Genomic DNA, 23,523 nt, shown 5'->3' with positions numbered 1-23,523 from the left:
AGGCAGGGGATACCGCGGGTGTATTCTACATGTGCGTACCCCACCCTCAGGGGGTAGTGTGTTTGGTCCGCGAGAGGTATTTTATTTCCCTCAAGTCCGCCGGCAAGCCGGTTAGGACCCCCCTATCCGCCACCTGGGACGCGAAAGCGTGGGAGTATTACCTCCCCCCCCTGCTACGCCTGCGTAGCAGGTTCATGGGAAAGCCATGTTCTAAGGTCCACTGCTCCACCCTACTGATAGCTTGCTGTAACTGTCGCTCTGCGACTGCCATACTGCACGAGCTATAGTGCAGAGCAAAATCGTCCACATATAGGGATGGTATTACGGCTGGACCAGCAGCAGCAACAATACCGTTTATAGCAATCGCGAACAGAGTGACACCAAGAACCAATCCCTGTGGGACTCCATTTTCTTGAATGTAGTTTTGGGAATAGGTCCTCCCTACTCGGACACGGAATAGACGGAGGGACAAAAAATTTGCAATAAATACCGGCAAGTTACCTCGGAATCTCCATTGATGCAGGACTGAAAGGATGCCATATCGCTAGGTTGTGTCGTAGGCCTTCTCCAAGTAAAAAAAAACAGCTACCAAGGGCTGTTTGCGGAGAAACGCATCCTGGAAAGAACTCTCCAGGCGTACCAAGTGGTCAGTAGTCGAGCGCGCGGCTCGAAAACCACATTGGTACTCGGACAAGAGTCCTTGTTTCTCCAGACACCACACGAGTCGGCGATTTACCATCCTCTCAAATAGCTTACACAGGCAGTTTGTAAGACAAATTCGTCTGTAACTTCCTGCATACTTAGGATCCTTGTCAGGCTTGAGGACAGGAATGACTATGCCCTCTCGCCACTGTACGGATAATCACCCTCTATCCAGATTCGGTTGAACTCACGAAGGAGATATAGTAGACTATCGTCACTAAGGTGTTTCAACATCTGGTTATGGATGTTGTCCAGTCCAGCAGACGTGTCCTTGCAAAGCGCTAAGGCACTACGGAGTTCCCACTCTGTAAAGGGCACGTTGTAGTCCTCTGAAGCTTGGGTGGCAAAACTAAGGTGATGACGTTCTGCCTCCCACTTCAGAGGTAGGAAATCAGGATGGTAATTGCTGCAGCCGGAGACATCCGCGAAATGACTAGCGAGATGGTCAGCAATCGCAAGAGGGTCAGTGGCGACACTGCCTGCAATGGAAATTCCCCGTACAGCAGATGATCCGTGAATACCCGAAATCCGTCGAAGCTTCGTCCACACTTGGGATGATGGAGTATGTGACGTCATGGACGACACATATCTCTCCCATGAAGCCTTCTTACTTTGTCAAATAAGAACTCGCGCCTTAGCACGGAGTTTCTTACATGTTACCAAGTTGGCCACAGTAGGCTGTCTACGGTAACTTTTATGAGCGCGACGGCGTTCTGTGATGGCTGCTGATATTTCATCGTTCCACCAGGGAACGAGTTTTTGGCGAGGAGTCCCTGAGAAGAACGGAATGGACTCCACAGCAGCAGCAAGAATAACTTGGGTGACATAAGTTATTTCCTCACCGACAGTCCGCCTGATATTGTCATTAAAGACAGCTAGTGATGAGTACTTTGCCCAATCAGCACGTTTAAGAATCCATCGAGGGGGAGCCTCGACGGATTTATGCTTCAACAAAGTAAGGATAACGGGAAAATGGTCACTGTCACAGAGATCATCGTGTGTTTTCCACCGAAATAGTGGAACCAACTTTCAGCTGCATAGACTTAGGTCGATGCGAGAATACGTGCCATAACGTACACTAAAGCGAGTTGGTTCCCCCGTGTTCAAAATACATAAATCCAGCTCTGTTGCTAATATTTCCAGCTCTCTTCCCCGGGGGCAAGGCGCCGCAGAGCCCCACATGGGGTGATGGGCGTTAAAATCGCCCAATAAAAGGAAGGGAGGTGGAAGCTGATCTATGAGATCAACGACATCAGTTATATTAAGATGCTGGCCTGGTGGAAAATAAACATTACGCACTGTTGCTATGACGAGCAGTGAAACGCGAACAGCTACAGCCTCAAGAGGGAATCTTAATGGAACCTCTTCGCTGTAGCTATCAGAACGTACAAAAATGCCAACGCCACCGGAAGCCCGGTGAGCATAGTATCGTTCTGTAGAGTATAGCCTAAAATTTCCCAAGACTGTACGATGACCAGGTCTGAAGTAGGTCTCTTGAATACAGACTATACTCGCTGCGTACTCACTAATGAGCTGACGTAACACAGCAAGATGCCTGTCATAACCGTTACAATTCCACTGTAACAGTGCCATAGTGTGGACGATATTAGTAGTGTTAGGTTATGAGCGATAAAATGCTCACAAACCTAAAGACTATCAACATCTACATCCGTAGATGTAGTGGACAGCGCAACATCCATCTCGTCGTCAACAGACGGCGGGGATGCCGCCCAGAACTTTGACGTTTTTCGGGGGCGAAGGGGTCCCCTACGAGGAGAGCTCGCAGGTTTGGGAGCAGGAGTACCTCCCGGTGCAGACTCATACCCCTCAGGTGTGGGGCATGACATCTCCTTCGCAGGGGAAGTCCGAGAGAGCTCAGGACGGGCACTCTTCCTCCCCTTCTTTTTTTCTAGTTTAGACGGGCTGGAAGATGGTTTCCCAGCCCTGGTCGACGATGCCGCCTCCGCCGGCTGGGGCACGACTTTCGTTGACCTCCTGGGGGGGGGGAGACTTAGTCTTCCCCCCGCGCTGTGCCGGCTGGGAACTGCCAGCCTGCACAGACTTCTGGTTGGTCGAAGGTGGGGTGGTCCGCCCCTTCGAGCTTTTACTCTTTGCGACGTCGCTGGGAGCAGCAACAGTCGCCTTGGGCGCAGCGATCAGCACAGGTGACGATGTTGAAAATGACGAACCTGGAAGACTCTGAGCTATCATGCTGTAGCCGAGTGTATGGGCAGGTGTATTCGTGGAATTAAACTTACGGCACGCTTCCTGGTAGGAAAGACCATCCAGGGTCTTGATCTCCTGGATCTTCTTCTCACTCAGGTATGTCGGACAATTCCGATCCCGAGGAGAATGAAAACCGGAGCAGTTAGTGCACCTGTACGGAGTTGTGCACTCCTCCGCGCCGTGAGCTACTCGTCCACATGTACCGCATACAGCCTGATTCGAACAACAAGAGACCATATGTCCGAATCGCTGGCATTGATAGCATCGCATAGGAGGCGGGATGTACGGCCTCACATCGCAACGATAAGTTGTTACCTTGACTTTCTCTGGTAACACTGACAACTTGAAAGAGACAATGAAGGCACCAGTGGCAACGTCTTCACCGTTGACCTTGCGCGTAATGCGCAAGACGTGTGTCACGCCACGGTTCTTCATGTCTTCCATCAACTCGTCGTCAGTGTTCGAAATAAGGTCGCGGTGAAAGATGACTCCGCGAACCAGGTTCAAGGACTTATACTCCTCCACTTTGATGGGGATTTCGCCAAAGTGGTCGCACTTAAGCAGCTGATCAGCTTGCAGTGCTGTACGAGTCTTCATAAGCAAACTACCGTTGCGCATTTTCTTAAGGTCCTCAAGTTCGCCGTAAACGCCTTCGATGTATCGACTAAAAAGGATCGACTTCACCAGCTTAAAATCATGCTCATCGGTTCTGGTAGTGATCAGAAACCTAGGGAAGCTGGATCCCATTCCTTCACGCTACGCATGTTCCCAGGGAGTTGAACCTCTCAGGGAAGCCAAAGTTAAAGACTTAGGTGGGGGACCACCTTGAGAAGGACGACTTCGTTTGGAAGCCATTCCCGAAAGCTTCCTCCCCGAATGCCACCCACTCCAATCAGGGGTCTCTGTAGCCGAACCAAGCAGCCAAGGCAATACCCACCTGGTCGTATCAGGTACTGCCCGGGGTCCGATGTTGGACGATGCCTAATACAGGTTGACTGAGGCAATGAGCACTAGGGCTCCCTTCCTCCAGTCACCCGCAATAGCATGTACCCCATAGCGTGTACAGAGCACTAAAAATAAGAAAAATAAATAAAAATAATTAATAATAATATGTCCTTCTGGCATTCGGCTGTGCGGGGACCTGTGTTGTCAGGCGGATACTACTGCCAAGATACATGGCGCTCCCACCATGCAATGGTCCTGGGTGGACAGTTGCGGGCTTTTGGGCGTAATCGCACATGTAAGAGGCCCATCTCTGGGCAGCACGCACATCTAAATTTTGATATGGTCTACATCTGACCCTCGGAAAAATAATAAAAAATAAAGAGGGGACCATGGCCACATGACCCTTTAAGTCGCCTTCTACGACAGGCAGGGATTACCTGTGAATGTACTCAACCCCTCCCATCCACAGGAGGTCCAACACAGTATACCAAACCGCAATCCATGTCCGCGCTTTGGTCGCCCCTTTTAGTCGACTCATACGACAGGCAGGGGATACCTCGGGTGTATTCTACATGTGCGTCCCCCACCCGCAGAGGTAGTGTGTTTGGTCCACGAGAGGTATTTCATTTCCCTCATGTCCGCCGGCAAGCCGGTTAGGACCCCCTTTTCTGCCACCTGGGACGCGCCACGTGGGAGTATCACCTCTCCCCCTGCTACGTAAGCGTAGTAGGTTCGTGGAATCACAGGTACTGGAAACCCACAGGGGAACCACTCTCTGCTGCTGTATGTATGTTCAGTCGTCAGCCTGAAGGCTGGTTGGATCCTCAACAGCTCCGTCATCAGCTGTCATACATGGCCTAGGCATCACTGAAGAGGCGTACTAGGGAAATGAGGAGCGAGTTTTTTTCCCGTCTAATCACAAACCTATTGTGTACCAAATATAGTGGTACTACTCATAAGTAAAGGCAACCTTCTGTTGTTCCCCGTGTGATGGTACGAATCAAAAGTAGTTTCATGGTTCTAATTCAATCATCCCTTGGTTGCCCCTTTTAGTCGCCTCTCACGACAGGCAGGGGATACCGTGTGTGTATTCTTCATCTGCGTCCCCCACCCACAGGGGGTAGTGTGTTTGGTCCGTGAAAGGTATTTTATTTCCCTCAAGTCCGCCGGCAAGCCGGTTAGGACCCCTCTCTCCGCCACATGGGACGCGCCACGTGGGAGTATCACCTTTCCCCCTGCTACGCCTGCATAGCAGGTTCGTGGAACTTCTCTTCCTATAACTGAATATTTACCCCAATTTATCCTCTTGAATTCCAACTTTATCTTCATATTGTGATCTTTCCTACTTTTAAAAACACCACTCAAACTTATTCATCTACTAATGACATTCCACGCTATCTCTCCACTGACAGCTCGGAACATATCACTTATTGGACATTATAAAATTTTCCAGCTAACTCATTCCTGGTTCCCAGTGTGCTAAGTTGGGCTCACCAATTGGTAAATAGCACACCTACCAAGAGGCATGGCTAGTGCATACCGTGGAGGCCACTGCATAGGCTACATGGAGCTACCGGTAGTGCCAATGCACTATGAGAGACTTTGCCCCATTTTCAAAAATTAATGCCTGCCTGGTCATTTACTCATTTGGAACAAATATTTCAAGTTCCATATGGGAATCAACATCTTTAACATAACCCTTAGTCGAGCAGCTCGTCTCTTTCCGCCCAAGTCTTTCCAGCCCAAACTTTGCAACATTTTTGTAATGCTACTCTGTTGTCAGAAATCACCCAGAATAAATCGAGCTGATTTTCTTTGGATTTTTTCCAATTCTCGAATCAAGTAATCCTGGTAAGACCCATTTCTTACCCAACTGTATTTAGCTTATGTAAGTATAGTTGTAGGCTTTCAATACTACTGGCAAGAATTACTAGTATAATAGTGCTCCTCAGGACCTGTTCACCTGATAAGTTAAACTGAGCACTGTCCCTGCATTGCAGGAGGCCATAGCCCTTAAGGGATTTACATGGCTATTTTTACGTTATTTATTTTATTTTATCTAATGAAGAACTGTGTCATAAACAAAAGTATTATACACCATACATATCTGATTATGAACATATCACTGAACAAGTCACAAATTGGCACACGATCTTCAAACAACACTAGGGTACAAAATTTTCAAACTCAGGTAGTTTTTCTTGTAAGTAACCGCTTTTGTAACATATATATTTACCAAGATTTGACAAGCAAAGAAATAAGAACTAGTTTGAATCAGCTTGATAGCATGATCACAAGGATGAAAATTTATTTCATGGTTGTAGAGCAAAATTTTGTCACACAAAAGTTTTCCAGGGTCAGAAGAATAACTTATCAAGTTGAATCAGCCTTTCGTTCCTGTGGAATAGTATGTATTTTAATATATTCCTTAATTTTTATGATCAGTTGCAATGTTCTGGAATTATGATCACTCCATGAATCTAAGAATAAAATGCATTTTTCATTGATGATTTTTACAGTTGAAAATCATCTTGTGCACACCAGGCTAGTTTTTTTGCCCTTAACACTGCACTATTGCAGAAATTAAAAAAAGGTATCACATACATTTCATAAGTCTATTGATATATAGTTTTGTTTAGATGGTGTAAGTAACATAGGTTTACTTGTTAAGGAGTTCTCTATTAAATGAGAAAGAAGATATCTACTTACCTTAAAATTTTTGAGATCTTCAAGTCTGCAAATCTCATCCCAAGATCTCTGAGTCAACCACTCTGCTGGTTTGGCATGAGGATTGTCCAACCCCACTCCTCCAGTAAGTAAGAACAGCCATTCTGACAAATCTAATTCTCCACGGTTCCTCAACAGGTTCACTGCTAGCAGGAGGGAGAACAAAAGTTTATCCTAGGGAGAAAGAAAGAAAGAATGAGATGAAAATGAAGTGATTGAATTCTCAATTCATGGCACAATAACATCTACATCTTAAGTCCTTTAGGTACTATAAGACAGGCCAGCTGGACCATAAGTTAATGATATGATGTTTCTATACCCCTCCCCGCTTGTCCTAATTTGTACGTTATTAGTGATATAATGTTTAGAAGAACGGTTCATGGTGTGGGTTACTGTAGTCACATCCTAGTTTGTTAACCATGGGCAACAGCTGAGTGGCCTAGTAAGTGGCTCTGGGAGTTGGGATACCAAATGGTATAGAAGAGGAGTGGGCATTTCCAACATAATGAAGTCATGGCCCTCCTTGTGCTGAGGCAGCTAGGACTACACAACCCACCATTGGACCCTAACTCGTTAGAGGAGAGATTTTTCACTGGAAAAAACTTGGCAAATGAATGGAATGATATCGTGGGTAAGGAGAAATGTAATGAGTCCTGGCATTGCTTCCACTTACTTGTGCCAGGCTCCTCACTGTCATCTTTCCTATCCAACCTCCCTTGGTCAACTCTTGTTCTTTTCCAACCCCAACAGTATTAGAACATTTCTATAAACATTATATTCTTTTTCAAGACTGAAGAAAGCCCAATAGGGCCGAAACATGCATCTTTAATTGTGATTTTAATCATAATTTGTGCACTGAACATCCAACCTCATTTAGAAAGGAATATAAAATTTATAGAAATGCTGTAGAAAAAGCACCATATTTCTGATTCAATTGGTACTTTTCCAATGATATAGTGACTTGGGGTAACTCAGAGAAAGATGTGGAAGAGAGACTGCAGGGGTGGAGTCAGCAGTTTGAGAGATATGGATTAAACATCAACAAGGCTAAAATGGTGGTGTTGAAGGTACAGAAGGGCGACAATCAGCCAGAAATCATGCTTAATGGCACTAAGCTAGACAGTGTCACATAATTTAAGGTACCTACTTGGGTAATAACTTAGCTAAATATGAAGTAAACAGTCGAATCAGCAAAGCAATACATTTTTACCTCCAAGTAAGACAGCTACTACAGGATAAACAAGTACCACTCAAAATCAAGATGGCACTGTATAAATCATACTACACCCCTATCCTCACATACGGCCTGGAAACCACAACATTAAAAAGAAAGGACAACTCAAAACTCCAAGCAGCAGAAATGAAGTTCCTACGCACAATGATCCAGAAGACCAGGAGGGATAAAATCAGGAATCGAAAAGTCACAGAAGACGTAGGACTAGAAGACTCCTTACTCCAGAATATCCAAAAGGCAAGACTGAAGTGGTTTGGTCATGTGAAAAGGATGAGTGCCAACAAGTCTACAAGAAAGTAGTATGAAAGAGAAATAAGGGGGAAAGAGACCCGTGGGCAGACCTAGAGAAAAATGGACAGACTTAATGAAGAAGGATGTAGAGGAGAGAGGTCAGGATTGGGAGTGGATTGTGAACGAAGAATGGTTCATGGACCGAACAACATGGAAGGGGCTCATACACCACACCTGGGAAACTGGAGTTGGTCAAGGATGATGATGATGATGATGATGATGATGATGATGATTTGTGTACTGACCAAGGTAGACTACTAAAATTACATATTTTCTTTACTGTAAAGTCAATCTGGAACAATTAAGTTATTCTTAAATTGCAAGGTTACAAATGTCCGATACAGATATCTTGCTTATGTGGTAACCTATGATTGCCCCTTATCCAAAGTCACTAATTTCACCTGACATATACATGTTGCCATTCTGTAGTTGTACTCAGCAATACAAACCACCTACGCCGCTATAATTTGTTACTATTTACTAGTTTACAGGGGTGTCCAGATACTTTTTATCAGATAGTGTACATTGTTCATATTAGTGCAAAATGCTTCTTACCTTTTCAAAGAGGCTTCTGCAGATGTTTGCATAAAGCGAATACGTAAAGTAATCAATGAGTGCATCGTTCCATGCTTCACCGCTCTCATCATCAGTCTCAGTATTGTCAATGGCTAACTTGAAAAGGTTCACGAACCAGGCTAGCGAGTACTGGTACATAGGGTCGATGTTGGCCAAGTCCACTATGGAAAAGAGAAAACAAAAGGCTTCTGTTTTCACGATGGCCACTTCAGAATCCAGTAATAAGGTATCAATAGAAGACACATAAAAGAAGACAAAATATTTAGCTCAACAAGCAGGACGCTCATTTGCTAGTACAGGATAATCTCAATAATTTGTCTTAATAATGATATTTTTTATAATCTGACTTAAATGCATAAAACAAAACAATGACAAAAAAGATGGTTTAGATAAATTTTCCTTTGGGAAAATCAAATGATTATAAGTCTTTCAATACAATGTGTGACACGATGTTACCTAGCAAGCATGCAGGCTGTGATGCAAAGTATTGATGGTTGGCCATGACTAGGGAAAATGCATTTGCGTACATGCAAATGTATATTTTGTGGGTTTATTGGATTTTGTGTGCAGAAAACATCGAAATCTCTTCACTGTACTTTGAAAAACTCAGCTATTGTTCTAAAAGAAATTAATTATGTTGTATGAAATATTTAATTATTTGGACATTTAAGAACTGGACTTTCTGCTTTGAAAAATAGATCTATTGTTTTAAAAAAATGATTAATTGTTTTGTCATTTTGGACTCGTGAAGAAAAAAATATTTATAATTGGAACTCTAAAGAACATTTATACTGAAAACGTTTTGATTGTACAAAATTATTATTAGCAGTAGAAATCTTCTATTCAGTACAACATTATGGCATGAAACTTTACATCCCTATACAGAATTTTAAGACTCCCAAATTCCCAAAGTGGTTTAATCATAAATTGAAGTCCTTGATTATTGAAAAGAAGAAAGCACACTAGCGATACAAAATATCAGGCGTCAATAGTGATTATCAGCATTTCTCGAAATTAAGAAATGAATGCAAGTCTGAATCTAAATCTTGCTATACAATGTATGTCTCCAACTGTGAACAAAGTATTACTTCCAATCCACAGAAATTCTGGCAATATCTCAGTTCTTAAAGGTCATGTGATAATATTCCTTCAACAGTGCATCTTAATGAAGCTACAGCAGATACTGGAGAAAAAATTGTCAATCTTTTTGCTAACCACTTTTCATCTGTTTATTCTTCTTATCAGAATAGTAGTAGTATGTCATATGATTATCCTTTCTCTGTCAATCTATCAGTTATAAACATTAATAAGGCAGAAATTTACAACAAACTGTTATCTCTGGAATTAAGGAAAACTGTAGGACCTGATGGTGTTTCAACTTACCTGCTCAAGTACTGATAATTTATTTTATGTGAAGCACTCTTTTATCTGTTCACCTTATCATTAAACCAAGGCGTTTTTCCAGTGGAATGGAAGAAAGGATTTGTTAGTCCAGTTTTCAAAAATGGTGATAAAACTGACATAAAACAATACAGACCAGTTATAATCTCTTCTCATATTTCCCAAATTTTTGACTCAATAATTCTTGACAAAATCACACCTCTCTTTAGAAACATCATTGATGAGCAACGTGGATTCTTTTCAGGACGGTCAACCTGTAGCAATCTTCTTTTATTCTATCAGTTCCTCTTGGATGCAATAGAGAACCACTCCCAAGTGGACTGCATTTATATAGACTTCTCAAAACCTTTTGACACTGTCGACTATGATATCTTGCTGCAAAAACTAACAGGCTACGGAATTAATGGGCCTCTCCTCTCATGGTTTGAATCGTATCTTAAAAATCGCCAGCAGATTGTGAAAATAAGGAATCATTTTTCTGCGCCTATTATTGTTACCAGTGTAGTTCCTCAAGGGTCTCACCTTGCGCCCTTACTTTTTACTCTCTACATAAATGACATTAAAAATATACTTAAGAATTCTGAATTGCTTTTGTTTGCTGATGCAAAAAATTTTATGCAAATTAATTGTCCACTTGATTGTTTAAAACTTCAAGATTTACATCATCTGGAAAAGTACTGTATTCAAAATGGGTTGAAACTTAATTATGAGAAATGTAAAATAATATTGGTTTTTTTTTTTTTTTTTTTTTTTTAAAGAAGAAAATATCATTTCAGTACAAATTTAGTAATAACATTTTAACTCCTGTTTTACAAGTGTTTTACTCAGTTATAACCTATCGTTTAATGAACATATTGAAAATATTTGTAAGAAAGCATTTCAAAGATTGGGTTGCATTACCAGATATTCTAGAGAATTTTCAAACTTAGCTACCTATCGATTGCTGTATGTGTCTAAGGTACGCCCTATACTAGAATACTGTACACCTGTTTGGAACCCTTCTCATCAGACCTCTATCCACAGATTAGATTCAGTACAACATAAATTTCTTCGTTTATATTCATTTAGAGCAGGATTCTCATATGATAATGTTGATTATACACCCTTACAACAGTCCTTAAATCTGCATAGCCTGTCACAACACCGTGAATTATTGGATACACTCCTCATTTTTAAATTGCTTCATTCCTTGGTGAATTGTTCACAACTCCTTGCAAAAATTAACGTACATGTACCAGACAGACGCACAAGGTTCAAGAATACATTGTCTACAAATTGGCATAGAACTAACTACGCATTCAATGGGCCAATTGAACTAATGTCAAGATCTCTAAACAAAGTGAATATTGATGTATTTAACTGCTCATTGTCAAAATTGAGAAATCACTTGCATAATCTCCAGAATTGACTATTACTTTCCTGTGATTACTTGTAATATAACCTGTGTATATATTTGTACATATTTTTCTACTTATACTCCATTGAACTTTCTTTTTAGTGTGTTTTGTTTATTTTTCTCTTCTGTTATGTAAAATGGTATTACCGTTAATAAAGTATTATTATTATTATTATTATTATTATTATTATTATTATTATTATTAATATTATTAATATTTGAAATCATGCATCTAGCTTTTGAAGCAGCATGTACCTACAGGTGCTGTTTTTGGATTTTTCCAGTTGCTTCCTGTTATGCCAAAAAGACTTAGATCATCAAGAATGAAGAGACCTCATTGGTCAGAATAATGCAAATTTTAATTGGTGACTGAATATCAGGAGTAAAATTGATGGCCTGACTGGTTACCTGGAGGTTGCACCATTCCAGCCTCTCACTCCTTCGTGAGAGTGAAGTTTTTTCTGCTTCTTTTGATTTTGACCAGCCTAGGGGGAACACGCTTCGGCTTCCATCCCGTCATGGGATACCTGCCTTGGGGTAAGTGCTATTTCTTCCTGTTTTTCGGACTTAATTTAAACTAAGTGTAAATTTTCCTTTGCGTAGGAGTTTATCCTCGATATTCACATTTAATCACTGATATGACTTAGCTTTTCAGCTAAGTACCAACAGGTTGTATTTGGAGGCAATTCCCTTTTCTTTCTTTTAAGAAAATCGTAACTAACATGTAACTTTAAATTTTCCCTTGGGGTTGCCTCTCGTAGTGCAGTGTTACTTAATTTCATGTCAGTTAAAGCTATGCTCCCTTTTAGAAGTGATTTTAAAATCGTAGCAACTTAACTGGCCTCTGTGTTAAGTTTTTTGAATCTCCCCCTTTCTTTTCTGTGTTGATATCTTTTCATGTCCCTTTCTTTAACATTTCGTCATAAGGGATTAGCCCTTTACAAGCCATAAATGTTATGTCTGTTTTCGTTTCTTAAGTATGTTTTGAAGTTACCACCACTTGCAACACACATCTGAAAATTTACCTTTATTTGTAAATCAGTTTGTTTATTTCATTATTTTGTTTTGTTCTGATTTTGTTCAGCCCTCTTATTTTGGTTTGGTTAATTGTTAAAATGTCAAGCTTGAGGGTGATAACTGTCAACGTTTCTTTCCGCACAACGCAAAAGTAACCATTCCCTCTTAGGTTTCCTGTGTGCTTCCCACATCCTTTTTAGCTATCATGTTAGTCAACCTGTTTGTTGTCCGGCTCCATGGCTAAATGGTTGGTGTGCTGGCCTTTGGTCACAGGGGTCCCAGATTTGATTCCTGGCAGGGTCGGGAATTTCAACCAGCATTGCTTAATTTCACTGGCAATGGGGCTGGGTGTATGTGTTGTCATCATTTCATCCTCATCACGACACGCAGGTCGCCTATAGGCGTCAAATCAAAAGACCTGCACCTGGCAAGCCAAGCATGTCCTCGGACACTCCCGGCACTAAAAAGCCATATGCCATTTCATTTTTTACCTGTTTGTTTATGTTTTACACAGCGTTAAGGCCATGAACGTTAGTTAGGTTAGGGTAATAAGAGAGTTGTTATTTTTGGACTCTATTGTAAACTTTACATGTGGGTCAAAGCTATTAAGTAATTTGAGTACTGTATTGCTATCTATGGTGTGAGAATCTAATATAATGAAAGAATCATCGTTATGTGTCCAGTGTTTGATGCCATTTATTTTACCTATGATATGAGAGTGTTCAAGAAAATCAATGTATATAATACCAATATAAATTATTATTATTATTATTATTATTATTATTATTATTATTATTATTATTATTATTATTATTATGGATTTCTCTATATTTATTAATAATAATAATAATAATAATAATAATAATAATAATAATAATAATAATAATAATAATAATAATAATAATCATAATAATAATAGAGAAATCCTCTCTAAAGAACCAGAGAAATTGGGAAATGCCTTTTGGTCCCAGTTTCAATGATGGCGAGATCCTGACATTCACCTCCCCGTGGTAGAGATGGGGCAACGGCTGTATATATAGATTATGTACAGGCGGCTAACGAATGAAGGGACCGAGTATCTCCCGGTATAAAGAGATCCCCGTCTATCAAGTGCCAACAGCCTCCTAGGAGGGCAGATGAGCGGCAGATGCCCTTGGAATGAGAAATTGCTCCTAAAGGCGGAAGAGCCACTAGATGGCCAACAACATAGGATGGTGAAGGAAACACGATACCACTCCATTAAAGACCCACTCCACAATTTCATCATTCATCAATCCATATTTCATTAATCATCCTTCCAGATCACATCTGGAATGGTAAACCCTGACTACGGTCAGAAACATTGATCATTGATCAGATAATCAGCCAAATACGATTAGTCTTCTCACGAATAAATCCACCGGTTTGGACATACACAATCAGCAGATCCAAACAAAGACACCATTCGGATACGGTGGGGTGTCACGTAGAAGATTAACATTTAACAGATGTATTGGATCAGCATAAGATAGTAATAACAGCTCTTCAAGAATTGCGCAATACAGATCGGGACCCATTAGAATCAGGAGGATATTACAAAGGTCCTGCAGGGAAAAGAGTGATGAAGAATGTTCCTCAATTTGGAGTAGGATTCTTGGTCCATAACAGCATATTAGATTCAATTGAAGCTTTTTCTTCTAACTCCCCAAGAATGGCACTCCTAACAGTTTATGATGATGATGATGATGATGATGATGATGATGATGATGATGATGATGATGATGATGATGCTTGTTGTTTTAAGGGGCCTAACATCGGAGGTCATCGGCCCCTAATGGAACAAGATGAACGACAGGTTACAGCACAGTTAAATTTTAAAACATATCCACTGACTCGAGTTTATAAAATGGTGATGGAAAATGAGTATGAGATTAAAACAATCAGTGGATCTGATTCGCAATGCCTTATTTTGTAATAAAATAAGAGAAAATACAGGTGACAAAGGAATAAGGCATTGCTTGCTAGGACAGATATATATACGTACTTTATATCAGACTTTAAAAGAACACATTAAACTGCGCAACACAAACTAAAATGAAGTCAAAGGGATAAAAGCGCTATTGACACAAAAAACACTAGGACAAAGGACATCATCACACACGAGAAAACAAACCACTATCCCTCATAAAGATGATGAGGAGGTCTGCTGACTGCTCGTCATTTCGCAAGATAAGGGAGATTGTACTCGGAAGGTTAAGACTACGGCGCAGATCGACCAGGACCACACACTCCGTAAGAATGTGCACCACGGTAAGATGGTCGCCGCAGGTACACACCGGAGGGGGTTCTCCTTTCAAAAGATGGGAGTGAGTCAAGATACCGTGGCCGATCCGAAGACGACATAAAACCACGGCTTCCCTCCGCGAAGCCCGGAGGGAAGTCCTCCATACCTTCGTTGTTCCTTTTATCGCCCTCAGCTTATTGGGAAGTGGAATGGCCTGCCACTCCATCTCCCAATGGGACATAACAAGATGCCTCAGCTGGGAGCGAATATCACTTGCTGGAACCTGGAAAGGCAACGGGGGCAGTGTAACTGCCTCCTTGGCAGCCGGATCTACTAACTCGTTTCCCTCTATGCCCATGTGGCTTGGGAGCCACAGAAACGTGATTCTGGTGCCAGCATCCCAACAACCGGCCAGCAGGTCCTGGATCCACTGCACCAGAGGCTGCCGAGGGAAACAGGTATCTATAGACTGGAGCGAACTCAAGGAGTCAGTACACAGAAGAAAGTGTCAGCGCTCATTGTACAGTGTGTACCGCAGAGCCTTAAAGATAGCATAGAGCTCTGCTGTGTACACACTACAGGTTGCTGGAAAAGCAAAAAGGAACCTATCATTGTCAACAACGAACGCACAGCACACCTTCGTATCTGTCCTTGAACCATCCGTGTAGAGGACGACTGAACCTGGATAGCGGCCAACAACGGACCGGAAGAGCCTCCGATAAATCGAAGGGTCCGTGTGTTCCTTTAGGCCAGTGTGCAGATCCAGGATTATTTCAGGTCGTTGTACGACCCACGGAGGTACCCAACTTGGTTGTCTGACAAGGCAAGGAACCGAAGGTACGTCAAATAATTCGACACTGCTATCCAAGCGTATCCCAACTGGCTGCGTCGCTCGAGGATGAGAAGCGTACAGCAAACGGTTGCCATTGTTGAACACGTAAGGATAGCTTGGATGAAGTGACATCTGTCGCAAATTTGCAGCATACGAAAGAAGCATTTGCTGGCGCCTCAGATGTAAAGGCGGCATACCAGACTCAGCGAGCAGGCTGGCAATGGGGCTTGTACGAAAAGCTCCCGTCGCCAACCTAACCCCGCTGTGTTGGATGCTGTTCAGCTTCCCAAGCACACTTGGCCTTGCTGAGCCATATGCTGCACTGCCGTAGTCTAACCTGGATAAAATGTGTGCCCTGTAAAATTGGAGGAGCACCACGTGGTCAGCTCCCCAATTAGTGCTGCTAAGAAACCTCAAGAAGTTACGCCTCTTGGTGCATTGCACTTTTAGCTCCCACACATGTGGCTCCCACGATAATTTACTGTCAAAACGGAGCCCAAGAAATCGGTAAGTGTCAACAACTGGAAGAACGACATTTCCTAAATAAAGCTCAGGATGTGGGTGAAGAGTACGTTGACGACAAAAGTGGACAACAGAGGTCTTTGCGGCAGAAAACCGAAATCCATGTTCTAAGGTCCACTTCTCCACCCTCCTAATAGCTTGCTGTAATTGTCACTCGACTGCCATACTGCACGACCTATAGTGCAGAGCAAAATCGTCCTCATATAGCGACGGTATTACGGCTGGACCAGCAGCAGCGACAATACCGTTTATGGCAATCGCGAACAGAGTGACACTAAGGACCGATCCCTGTGGGACTACATTTTCCTGAACATGATATTGCGAATATGTCCTCCCTACTCAGACACGGAAGAGACGGAGGGACAAGAAATTCGCAATAAATACCGGCAAGTTACCTCGGAATCGCCATTGATGCAGGACTGAAAGGATACCATATCTCCATGTGGTGTCGTAAGCCTTCTCTAAGTCAAAGAAAACAGCTACCAGGTGCTGTTTACGGAGAAACGCACCCTGGATAGAGCTCTCCAGGGGGACCAAGTGGTCAGTGGTGGATCGAGCGGCTCAAAATCCACACTGATATTCCGACAAGAGTCCTTGTTTCTCCAGACACCACACGAGTCGGCGATTTACCATCCTCTCAAATAGCTTACACAAGCAGTTGGTAAGACAAATTGGCCTGTAACTTCCTGCATACTTAGGATCTTTGTCAGGCTTGAGGAGAGGAATGACTATGCCCTCTCGCCACTGAGACGGAAAATCACCCTCCATCCAGATACGTTTGAACACACGAAGGAGATAGAGTAGACTATCATCACTAAGGCGTTTCAACATCTGGTTATGGATGTTGTCCAGTCCAGGAGACGTGTCCTTGCAAAGCGCTAGGGCGCTGCGGAGTTAACACTCCGTAAAGGGCACATTGTAGTCCTCTGAAGCTTGAGAGGCAAAACTAAGGTGATGACGTTCCGCCTCCCGCTTCAGAGTGAGGAAATCAGGATTGTAATTCCCGGAGCCAAATACATCCGCGAAATGACTAGCGAGATGGTCAGCAATCAGGAGGGTTTCAGTGACGATATTGCCTGCAATGGAAATTCCCGGTACAGAAGATGATCCTTGGATACGCGAAATACGCCGAAGTTTAGTCCACACTTGAGATGATGGAGTGTGTGCCGTCATAGACGACACATATCTCTCCCATGAAGCCTTCCTACTTTGTCGGATAAAAACCCGTGCCTTAGCGCGGAATTTCTTAAATGTTACCATGTTGGCTGAAGTAGGCTGTCTACGGTAACGTTTATGAGCACGACGGCGTTCTTTGATAGCTGCTGCTATTTCTTCGTTCCACCAAGGAACGAGTTTTCGGCGAGGAGTCCCCGAGAAGAATGGAATAGACTCCCCAGCAGCAGAAAGAATAACTTGGGTGATGTAAGTTATTTCCTCGCTGACGGTCCACCTGATACAGTCATTAAGGACAGCTAATGACGTGTACTTTGGCCAATCAGCATGTTTAAAAATCCATCGAGAGGGAGCATCGACGGATTTTTGGTTCAACAAAGTAAGAATGATGGGGAAATGGTCACTGTCACAAAGATCGCCGTGTGTGTTCCACCGAAACAGCGGAACCAACGTTCGGCTGCATAGACTTATGTCTAGGCGAGAATATGTGCCGTAACGTACACTGAAGTGTGTTGGTTCCCCTGTGTTCAAAATACATAAATTCCGGTCTGTTACCAATGTTTCCAGCTCTCTTCCCCGGGGGCAAGGCATCTCAGAGCCCCAGATGGGATGATGGGCGTTAAAATCACCCAACAAGAGGAAGGGAGGTGGAAGCTGATCGAGAAGATCAATGACATCGTTAATGTTAAGAGGTAGCCCTGGCGGAAAATAGACATTACACGCTGTTGTTATGACAGGCAGCGGAACGCGAACAGCTACAGCCTTCAGCGGGGTTCTTAGTGGAACCTCCTCGCTGTAGGTATCAGAACGGACAAAAATGCCAACACCACCGGAAGCCCGGTGAGCATAATGTCATTCTGTCGAGTATAGTCGAAAATTTCGCATGACCGGATGATGATCTGGTCGGAAATTTGTTTTCTGAATACAGACTATACTCGCCGAATACTCGCTAATGAGCTGGCGCAGCTCAGCAAGATGCCTATCATAACCATCACAATTCCACTGTAACAGTGCCATATTGTAAGTGTGGACTTCCGAGGATTAGGATAGGAGCAGCGGAATGCTACCTAACCTAACCTAACCTACACTCACATCCCCATCCGAAGATGGAGATTCGTGCTCCATGTGCAGCGGCTCGTCACTAGACGAGGTGATGCAGGCCTTTAACTTCTTCGACGTAGTCCGGGTGCGGGGTTTCTGCCCACGAGGGGAGCGCGCAAGTTTCCCCGAAGGAAGACCTGCTGACGAAGAATCAGGCCTTCCAGGTGGAGGTGCATTCAGGGAATTAAACTTACGGCGCGCTTCCTGGTAGGAAAGACCATCCAGGGTCTTGATCTCCTGGATCTTCTTCTCACTCAGATAGGTCGGACAGTTCCGATCCCGAGGAGAATGAAGACCAGAGCAGTTAGTGCACTTGAACGGAGGTGTGGACTCCTCCGCGCCGAGATCTACTTTCCCACATGTACCACACACTGACTGATTCGAACAACGAGATACCATGTGTCCGAATCTCTGGCATTGATAGCACCGCATAGGAGGCGGGATGTACGGCCTCACGTCGCAACGATAGGTTGTCACCTTGACTTTCTCTGGCAACACTGACAATTTGAAGAAGACTATAAACGCACCCGTGGCAACGTCTTCACCGTTGAGTTTGCATGCTATACGCCGTATGTGGGTCACGCCACGGTGCTTCATGTCTTCCATCAAGTCATCGTCAGTGTTCAGGACGAGATCACGGTGGAAAATAACTCCACGAACCAGATTCAAGGTTTTGTGCTCTTCCACTTTGACGGGGATGTCGCCAAAGTGGTCGCACTTAAGCAACCGATCTGCTTGGAGTGCAGTGCTCGTCTTTAAAAGCAAACCACCATTGCGCATTTTCTTCAGGTCCTCCAGTTCATCGTAGACACCTTCAATGTGGCGACTAAATAGAATCGATTTCACCAGCTTGAAGTCGTGCCCATCGGTCCTGGTAGCAACCAGGAACCTAGGGAAGCTGGAACCCAGACTAAGTCGCTGCACTTGTTCCCAAGGGGTTGCACCCCTTAGGGAATTGAAAGTTAAAGACTTGGGTAGCGAACTACGCGAGGTTGCAGGTGGAAGTTGTTTCGACGCCATGCCCGAAATCATCCTCCCTGAATGCCACCCACTCCGATCAGGGGTCTCTGTATTATTATTATTATTATTATTATTATTATTATTATTATTATTATTATTATTATTTATTCACAAAATAAAATCACAACCTAAAACTAAATTAGCTAAAACAACCAAACCCAAAAAAGATTATGCCCTATTTACCATTAACAACACCAATATATATACTATAACTAATATTTTCAAGAAGCACAACATGAAAATAGCATTCAAAACCACACACAATAGTACCAACATTATACATAACACTAAAACAGTCAATAATAATAATAAATGCAACCAATCAGGTGTCTACCGTATCAAATGTAACAACTGTGACACAAGTTACATAGGACGTACAGGCAGAAACTTCACCATCCGCTACAATGAACATATAAATGCAGTAAAACATAACCATTTCTCATCAATAGGCCAACATGTAGAAGAATCCAAGCATAGTTTCACAAACATCAATAACGACATGACGATACTAAACATAAACTCCAAGGGCCCACTGCTCAACATAACTGAAGATTTCTACATTTCTTTAGACCAATACGCTAACCCCAATCATAACATTAATGATATTACTGAAAAAACCAGCATCATTTTTGACAAAGCCATTCTGGCATTAAAGAATGATTACCTCAAAATAGTAAACACACGCTCCAACAAACCAACGAATCACAAGCCCGACCCCGCCCCTACTTCCCCAACGGCCACTCCTTCTTCCCCTCCACCTACATCCCCCTCCACAGCTAATATGAGCCCCAGACGCACTCGCAGTAGAACACAACAAACCTTCAAACACATCGGCACAAGACTTCCACAACAACTAAACTAAGTACTCTTTCCTTACACACACCAGGCATTCCTTCATACACACACCACCGGTATACTTATATTACCTTATCTTTACAGACTACAACCACAAACGTAGACGAGAGAGGTGTTACTACCAACTACTTCTAACTCAAGACCTGCTGTTTACTATATTAAAACTTACCAGAGTACATCACAAGTTGGAATATATAACAATATTTAAAAGAAAAAAATTCTTCATGACAAAGGTCCATATCAACATGACGCATACCAGCTTCAGAACTTTCTCGAAGATTACCATACACAGCTAAAATCAACATAACATAAAAGCATAGGAACTACACAGAAGATAGAAGAATGGAACCTATGTAACATGAACTAAAAATTTTTAACAAGTGTCTACCTATACTTACCAAATTTTAATGTGTTAAAACTTTTTAAGTGTTTTATATTATGACCCATATGTTTTAATATGTCCTACATACTCATGTTCTAACTTATTGTAACTTTTTACCTTGACTACTGATATTTTAATTACATGCTACTGTATACATTTCCATCCCCCATTAGACATCCGGATGTCTAATACAATAACAACTTGTGAATTGTCTAATGGCTGGAAACAAATCATGTACTAGCTGAAGATGGCCGTCAAAGAGCCGAAACGGGTACTAGTTTAATCTATTTAAAATAAATTGTGTATTGATTGGTGGAAAAACACTTTTCTTATCTATACTCAGGGGTCTCTGTAGCCGAACCAAGCAGCCAATGCAATATCCACCTGATCGTAGCAGGTATTGCCCGGGATCCGATGGTGGACGATGCCTAATACGGGATGACTGAGGCAATGAGCACTAGGACTCCCTTCCTCCAGTCACCCGCAATAGCATGTACCCCATAGTGTGTACAGAGCACTAAATATAGAGAAAAAAATTAAAAATAATTAATAATAATATGTCCTTCTGGCATTCGGCTGTGCGGGGACCTGCGTTGTCAGGCGGATACTACTGCCCGGGTACATGACACTCCCACCCGCCGCGTCCTGGGTGGTTGCTGGCACGGGCTTTTGAGCGTAGTCGCACACATAGGAGCTCCATCGCCGAGCAGCACGCACATCAAAATTTTGAATGGTCTACATCTGACCCTCGGAAAAATAAAAAAAAATAAAGAGGGGATCATGGCCACATGACCCTTTAAGTCGCCTTCTACGACAGGCAGGGATTACCTATGGATGTATTCAGCCTCTCCCATCCACAGGAGGTCCATCACATTATACCAAACCGCAATCCATGTCCGCGCCAAGGTCGCCCCTTTTTGTCGCCTCTTACGACAGGTAGGGGATACCGCGGGTGTATTCTACATGTGCGTCTCCCACCCGCAGGGGTTAGTGTGTTTGGTCCGCGAGAGCTATTTTATTTCCCTCAAGTCCGCCGGCAAGCCGGTTAGGACCCCCCTATCCGCCACCTGGGACGTGCCACGTGGGAGTATCACCTCTCCCCCTGCTACAACAGCGTAGTAGGTTCGTGGACTCCTAACAGTTAAAGTAGAGAATAAAACATACACATTGATAAATGCCCATGCCCCAACAAATGACAAAAATAACAAAGAAAAAGAAAAATTTTGGGAAGAATTGGACCAGTTGATATCAGGTATCTCTGATACACATATTAAAATTTTACTTGGTGACTTTAATGCTAAAATAGGAAAAGAAAAACTGTTTCGTACAGTAGTGGGTAATGGCCAGTGCATAAATTTACAAATAAAAATGGTCAAAGATTAATTGATCTTTGTATAGATCATGGATTAATTTTTGAATCTACAAGGTTTAAAAGAAGACCACACAAACTAATGACTTGGAATTGCCCTAATATTAAATTGGGGGAGTTCCAGATTGACCATGTGGCCATGGACAAGAATTATCACAAAGAAATTTATATTGTGAAAGTACTCCGTGGGGTAGACATAGATTCAGATCACTATATTTTACAAGATTAAAATAAAATTAACGCCAAAAAAGAACAAAATATCCAAATCCAACAGGAGGAAGAAGTATGACCCTAGTTATTTAATTAATATTAAACTGTTTTTTGAAAAGTCTAAAACTCCTCTAAGCGACAATTTGGGGATGGTAATTGAAAAATTAAAAACCATAGCTGAAGAAATTGCTCCTGTTAAAAAACAAAAGAAACATGCTTGGTGGAATGTGGAGTGTGACACAGCGATTCAAAACAGGCACAAAGGATGGTTGAATGATCAACAAAAGAGAACAGAAAAGTCCCGTGAAGAATTAAATAATGCTAGAAAACAAACAGCCAAAGAAATCAGAAGGGTTAAGAGAAATTATCACAAAGAATAATTACATGCCATAGATGAAGCATTCATACGACATAAGACGAGGGATTTTTATAAAACGTTTCGACAATACCAATCAAACTATACGCCACCAACACTTATGATGACAAATACAAATGGAAAACTGGCACAGAGTAAGCAAGAGAATGCAGAAATTTTAGCTCAATACTTTCAAGAATTATTGAATAGTGAAAAACCAACACAATATACCTAGAGTATGACCTTCATTCAAAAAATAAAACACCATTAGAAAAGGTTATACCACCAGATTACAATGAAGTGTTGAAAGCCATCGATTCACTTAAAAATTACAAAGCTTCAGGGGAGAATCAACTAACTGCAGAAATATGGAAGAATGCTAATACACAAACCATTCAGAATTTACATAAATGCCTCATAGACATTTGGAATACTGAAAAAATGCCCGACGACTGGAATATGGCGATAATATACCCTTTACATAAAAAAAGGTGATAGATCAGATCCCAACAATTATCGGGGGATATCATTGCTGGATATCACTTACAAAAAATTTTCAAAGTTATTATACATGAGAATTCAAGAACAACTTGGCTGTGAACTTGGAGAATACCAAGGAGGCTTTTGTCCAGGGAGAAGTTGTCCAGATCAAATTATCAGTTTAAAGTGGATTATGAAGCATCATAGGGTTAGAAACAAAAAGTTAGTAATCACTTTTGTTGATTTTAAAAAGGCATATGATAGTATCCATCGTGAGTCATTATTGAATATCCTAAAAGAAATTGGTTTACATCCAAAACTTATTCGCCTCATTGGAATTACCCCTAAGGATACTAAATCTAAAGTCAGATTTAGAAATGAACTCTCAAAGCCATTTGACATTAATACTGGACTTCGGCAGGGAGGTGGACTCTCACCATTATTGT

General features: G+C 42.3%; 1 protein-coding gene across 1 annotated transcript in view; it reads right to left on the bottom strand.

Moving 5' to 3' along the window:
• The window catches only part of Dhc36C (Dynein heavy chain at 36C), a 911,918-nt gene that overhangs the window by 113,693 nt on the left and 774,702 nt on the right, over positions 1 to 23,523 (bottom strand). Inside the window, exons 43-44 of the mRNA XM_068227203.1 lie at positions 8,681 to 8,862; positions 6,583 to 6,774 (exon numbers count right to left, since the gene is read on the bottom strand). Coding sequence (XP_068083304.1) covers positions 6,583 to 6,774; positions 8,681 to 8,862 — 374 coding nt within the window. The remainder of the gene's footprint in view (positions 1 to 6,582; positions 6,775 to 8,680; positions 8,863 to 23,523) is intronic.

This window comes from Anabrus simplex, chromosome 4, assembly GCF_040414725.1.
Source record: "Anabrus simplex isolate iqAnaSimp1 chromosome 4, ASM4041472v1, whole genome shotgun sequence".
In the NCBI taxonomy this organism is placed as follows: Eukaryota; Metazoa; Arthropoda; class Insecta; order Orthoptera; family Tettigoniidae; genus Anabrus; species Anabrus simplex.
The sequence above is the reverse complement of the archived record's forward strand: the minus strand, read 5'-3'. Positions and strand labels throughout refer to the sequence as shown.